This window comes from Carassius gibelio, chromosome B20 (assembly GCF_023724105.1).
Source record: "Carassius gibelio isolate Cgi1373 ecotype wild population from Czech Republic chromosome B20, carGib1.2-hapl.c, whole genome shotgun sequence".
Taxonomy (NCBI): Eukaryota; Metazoa; Chordata; class Actinopteri; order Cypriniformes; family Cyprinidae; genus Carassius; species Carassius gibelio.
Genome location: NC_068415.1, coordinates 7,743,003 through 7,749,358, shown reverse-complemented (window position 1 = coordinate 7,749,358; position 6,356 = coordinate 7,743,003). Strand labels below are relative to the sequence as shown.

Sequence of the window (6,356 nt, the reverse complement as noted above, 5' to 3'; positions counted from 1 at the left end):
CAGTGCATGTTTTCTTCATAATAATAGTCATGAGAAATTAGCATCTCGCATTTTGCTTTTAGGTGGTTGATTATTAAATGTAGTTGTTATATGCTGCTTTCCAAGTTGGTATGCATTGAATCATGTGAACTATAAGCATTGCACACATGCAGTTAGAACATGAATAAGGATTATAATGGTGTTAACTTTGGATCTCTGCACAGACAGGCTGCACACGCAGACAGACATAAACTAATAAATGGCAATTATAAACCTAATCACTGGTAAATGTGTGCCGATTATTTGGCTTAATTAAATGAAAACGATTTTCAGTCTTCTTATAGAAGCTGTTTCTGCTACAGAATAAAAATAATAAAAATAATTGCAACTTTTTGTCTTGCATGTCAGATAAACTCGCTATTATTATAGAAAAAAAAAATAAGGTCAGATTTTTTTGACTTTTTCTCAGATTTTTGAGTTTACATCTCACAATTGTTGCTGCTACTACTACTACTACTACAATTAAAATATTCTAAAGGTAACGCAACTTTTTATCTCATTCTGATCTTTTTTTCTTCTTGCAATTACAAGTTTATATCTTAGAATTTGGACTTCCTTTGTAGTGTTTAACAAGGGAGTTAACATCTCACAAGTAGATATAAACTCAGGATTGTGCGAAAAAGTCAACTGTGAGCTTAAAACATCACAATTACTTTTTTTCCATGGTAGAAACAGGCTTCCGTACTTTCTCCTTCACTGTCATGAATGCTTTTTATTTAAAATCAACATTTTATATTTATATATATATATATCACACACACACACACACATGTTTGTTTTTGTGAAAAGTGGGGACATCCCATAGGCGTAATGGTTTTTGTAATGTAGAAACTGTATATTCTATCACGCTTCACCAACCCTAACCCTAACCCTCTCAGGAAACTTTGTGCATTTTTACTTTCTCAAAAAAAACTCATTCTGTATGATTTATAAGCATTTTGAAAAATGGGGACATGGGTTATGTCCTCATAAGTCACCCACTCCTTGCAATACCTGTGTCATACCCATGTCATTATACAGAGTTGTGTCCTGATATGTCACAAAAACATGCCCACACACACACACACATAGTGTTGATTTTTGTATTATTCCAGGTGGTAGAAACAGTAAAATGTGCTGCAGTAAGTATTCCTGCAGACTGAAAGACAGGGATGATATATTATTTCAAAGGCGCTAAAGGTGATGTACTGATTGTAGTTATGTTTTGATGGGTCATTTTTTTTACTGGTCTCAACCCATTCCGCCCTATGCATGACTGAACTTGATTGGTTCAGTGTGCATATTCAGGAAACATTTAATTACAACAGACCGTTCCTGTTGTTTTCTGCTCAACTTGTGATTGTTGCGGTCACATTAGTGGTGTCACTGTTTTCCTCTCTTTCCACAGTTTAGCCTGAAGTGTAATAGAAAGGGCATTGCACTTATCTGGAAGTAGACTCAGCTATCACTGCATGCATCTGCATTTGCCTGAATCCTTTCCTGCCTCACTGTGGATGCAAATGAACATCACCTGGGATTTTCCATCCCACCTGTCTTACTCCTTTGTACTCCGGTTTAATTGGCTTAAGTGAATTTACAAAGTAATGTATTGCTTCTGATGAAATCCATCTAGGACAGCATATACATTTACACCACAGCTGAGGATTAAAACATAACTATGTATATTAACCTTTCAAAATTAACCTTAGATTTTGAGTGACGACATTCATCAATTTTTTTGACTTTATAATATCTTTTTAGTGTTTAAAGTGTGTTTAAGGGTATTGACATTGACGCACACAGATAAAGTTTATGACTTGATCGCTATCAGTGCTGTGGGAATAGAGAAAGCCGTTAAATCTTTTTTACCACCATGTATGCTGCATTATCATTCAAATTTACCATGTTTTGCAATGGCTATTGAGCAGAACAAATGAGTAATTTGTGAACCGCAAAGAATTTGGAAGGATCGTTCAAATCTTAATTCCTGGCTCTGTAGTTGTTTCACATTCAAAATCTTCAGCCAAGTTCCTGTGATATGATGATAAAATGTCATTGTGGCTGTAAATCTCAATACTAAACAAAACATATAAATGTAGCTAGCCTATAATAAATGTCCATGTTATTGTGTATGGGTTCTCACACCCACAATTGATCAAAACCTAACAGTCCCCTACAGGGACTCTATCTGATTCAAAGGAAGAGGCAGGCTCTACATCCAAATAAAGGATAACAAAATGTGTAGTATTCTCATTCATCAGCTCATAGGCTTGTAGTAAACAGGAACTGGTTACAAGCACATAACATGCGATTTCTGTAGAGCGTATTTGACCCGATTGTTGAAATGTAAGTATCTGAGGTACATGCAAATACAGTTATCGGACTTGTAGGAACTATCTAACTGGATGATCTTCTCTGACGTTGAAAACAAAGTAGCTAGCTAGCTTGGGTGACTGAGGACAAGCTCATCTTTACAGTCCTTTTATAACGTATTTAACAAATTAGTAAGAAGTAATAATTTGTTCATGAAACACATAATTAGAGAAATGACAGAATTCTATAGGCTATATTTTGTTCTTGTATTTTAATATCTAATTTATTTTAGTTTAACAGATAATTTAATAAGTTACATATGAAAAAAGTTGTGTATGTAGCCTATATATTATATATAATTCTCTTTCTCCCGTTTATATATATATATATATATATATATATATATATATATATATATATATATATATATATAATAAATAAATAAAATAAATAAAATTTTTCTTTCTCACGTGTCCATGTTTACTGAAGCTTATATATATATATATATATATATATATATATATATATATATATATATATATTACCCAAAAACAATATTAATAATATATATATATATATATATATATTTCTACCCTTTTTTTTCTTCACACGGTCACTTATTATTAGCCTATCTATACCTAAATAAGACAATGATTTTATATAAAGTAATCACACGTTTAATGCTACATTGTTGCTCATATTTTCGTATTTAATCCTAGCAACAGTGCGTACCAAACACTAATGCAAAGTATTCATGCATTTCTTTCTTTCTTCTTATTTTTGGGGTCTCCTCGGGATTTCTCACACTGTGAAAGGGTGGGGCTATTGAGAACTGCCTCCAGCAGTTGGACAAGCTAAGCACAGTTTTGTCTAGTAAAACTCTTGTTAACGCTTTACCCATCATTTGTCTGCTCGGAGAACAGGTTCAGCCATCAAAAATAGATATTTCAATTCATTTTAAAACATCTCCGGTGATGATACGTGTGTGTTAATCACTGGCGCGCCGCGCGAAAGTTGATGGTGGGCTGCCTCTCAAAAGTTCTCACAAGTTGTTCAAACAGGAGAAGAGATAATGCTTCTTCAACGAGACCAGCTTCAATGAAAGAATGTAAGTGACTTTTTGAACTACTTCCACGTTTCTTTGTGAAATAAGCCTAACGTTACATATTCGGACTAAATCTCAGGTAAATAAATCTTGTGGTTTTCCCTGTTTAACTTTCGCTGACGACAAAGTGCTCTGATTAGTGGAAATAGAATTTGACCACAAGGTATTGATACGTTTTAATAAATGTTTAAATATTGTCTAAAATGAATCCTAATAATAATACAATTAGAAACTGAGTGAGCTTTGAGACAGCTACGTATTTTATTTATATATATATTTTTTATATATATATATATTCTCCTTTATTTTAAACAACGTTGATCTTCAAATAGGTCATTAAATTTTTTTAATTGGAAAGTTCATGTGGTTTTGTTTTATGTATAATTGATGAATTGTGCGCATTTGGTTGTATTTTATATATTTTACTTCGAGTGAAATATCCATGGCCCTAAAGAATGGGTGTCACATTACAATGTTGGTGGGCAGATGAATTGCTTATTGGACTTTTAGATGACCGCAAATAAAACTGTAAACAACTCAACTAGATAGTATTTAAAACGTCTACATCTAAATTATAGCTTCCACTCATAGTCTGTATCTCTCACTATAGCAAGCGGCCTGCCTACACAACGTTTTTAGGCATCACAGACATTTGATGTCCGACAGACTACTTGATTTTAAGGCACAACCATGAAGTAGGTTAATGTGGAATTTCTTAGGTCATTTAGATGAGATGAGCTCATGTCAGAGAAAACGAGAGACTGATGAATATCCCATTTACCTGTAGTGTTGACAGCTGTGGTGCGTTTCTGAAGATAGCGAAATAATGAAAAACTGTTGAAGCGTTGGTGTACCTTTTTAGTTACATCTAAGGTTTAGGTTTTGTAACTCAATTGTAGTTCATATGAATGCAAATTACTTTTATTTGACATTATGATTTTCTTATCATGAGAGTCTTAGCATTTTGAATACCAGAAGCCCCTGTTTCTGGTTTTCCAACTCATTTTTTGCCATGATGAATCAAGTTCTTTATGCTGCTGACACAGTCCCTTGAGTCGCTGACCCCATTCATGTGTATTTACATATGCTTAGGGGAGCATTCTGAACAATCTTCATATGTCCCCTAATGTCATGTATTACATTAATTTTATATGGTGGTGTAAATACATGGCCTCATTCTGATCTCTCAAGCCAAATTCACCATCTTACAGAGATGATATGAGGATGTTTATTTAAGACTGACAAACATGGAGCAACATTATGATTTGTAACAATCATTTATTTCAGGGTGTTGACTTGCATTCCTCTTAGATAAGATTCCCTTCCCTTTAATGATTTTATTCCACAGTTGTGGCTTGCCTAATGAATGCTACTGATGGCATGTCGTGGTTGTTTAATAAAATATGAATTCAGGGCCCTGTCTATTGTCCTGAATCTGCCTTCGCTTGTGGGTTGAAAATCGAGATCTCTACTATCTTTTGACAATGGCTGTTAAAATGAAACAAGATCTCGGGACTTCACACTTCAAGTCTTGGAAACGAAAGCTTACAGACTACGTGTTATTAACCATAGTATCAAATGGAGCATTGCGATAATCTCATTAAAACATACTCGGTCACAGATGGAGGGAATTTTCCATCCATTTATAAAAATGAAGACATTTATCAACCTAATACTAATACAGATGAACAATGCCTAATTAAACAAATAATGTCTTCGTCAGAGTAACTTAGGAGGTCTCTATTGGTTGTCATCTCCCGCTGGAGTCTTCATTTTCCATAGACCTCGGATAATGACTTACCAGAACTCGCCTTCTTGGAAGCAGATTACAGATCAGGGGTTGTTTGTTGATATCCAATTTCAAATTTTGCATCTTAATGTGGTTCGTAGTGAAAAGTCACAGATATGTGCAGTTGATTCTTCTGAGATGGCTGTTCGGATTGGTGCTACGTGCTTTCTAACTTAACTCTTTAGTCATTGATTCATTGATTCATTCATCAACTTTTTTTTCCTCTAGCCCTTTAGAAAACCAGCTATGTTCTTATGTTTCAAAGAGCTGGGGAAAACAATACTCTGATCTGAATAACAGTGATATTTATAGCTGTAACATCATGACTTTTTTTTAATTGTAAAGAACCAGAAGCAACTCAAGAACCCCAAAAATTTCCATGATAAAGGGGTTATTTTCTGAATCTGTGGTGCAACACGGAATCATTAAAGATTCTATATTTTCGAAATTATTGTCAACTTCACTTTCCAGTAAAAACCTAAAAGTTATTTTGGAGTTTTTGCAGCTTGTCAACAATCTGTGATAAAAAGCTCTTAGAAGGACTATTTTAAAGCTGAAAATGGATGCTGATAGTGTCAGTAGCCTCTGCTAGAACAGCACAGTCTTTTTATGAAGGAATGAGAGCAGGGACTCCTGGGCAATGCTCCATACAGTCCATTATTGTAGATCTGAAGAACCAAAATAGTGATCCATTCTGAGCAGGTTTTAGACTACAATCATTGCTTTTAAGGGGATGTGGGGTAGGTTCTTTTGTACTGCACATCTCAGTATCCTGACCTCCTTTTGAACATGGATGGACATTGGATGGTTAGTGTATTGTATGGTTAACAATAGCTTAAAGTAGAGCTGCACAATTAATTGAATTTCTAATCGCAATTACAATTATTGGATGCCACAATTACATAATCGTTCAAAGCCGTTAAGATTTTTTTTTTCTCTACGTGTTATTCTAAAAAAAATGTACCATTCATATTTTTTTTGAAATACCATTCATATTTTTATACTTACATTTTTTTGTTATCATTTGAAGAAGAAAACAATCTGATTCTTGACATTTGAGGCTTAATGCTATAGAAAAGCACTAAAGTTTTTCCAGATAGAGTGCTTTCAGCTTGTTTATTTTCATATAAA

The 6,356-nt window shown here is 34.0% G+C and overlaps 1 protein-coding gene across 4 annotated transcripts in view; it reads left to right on the top strand.

Moving 5' to 3' along the window:
* The first annotated feature begins 3,134 nt into the window (after nucleotides 1–3,134).
* The window catches only part of adgrg6 (adhesion G protein-coupled receptor G6), a 42,245-nt gene continuing 39,023 nt past the window's right edge, over nucleotides 3,135–6,356 (top strand). Inside the window, exon 1 of one of the 4 annotated variants that reach the window (XM_052585694.1) lies at nucleotides 3,135–3,439. In XM_052585694.1, coding sequence (XP_052441654.1) covers nucleotides 3,438–3,439 — 2 coding nt within the window. In that variant the 5' untranslated portion in view covers nucleotides 3,135–3,437. The remainder of the gene's footprint in view (nucleotides 3,440–6,356) is intronic. The other 3 variants (XM_052585693.1, XM_052585691.1, XM_052585692.1) reach the window with 3 other exon arrangements.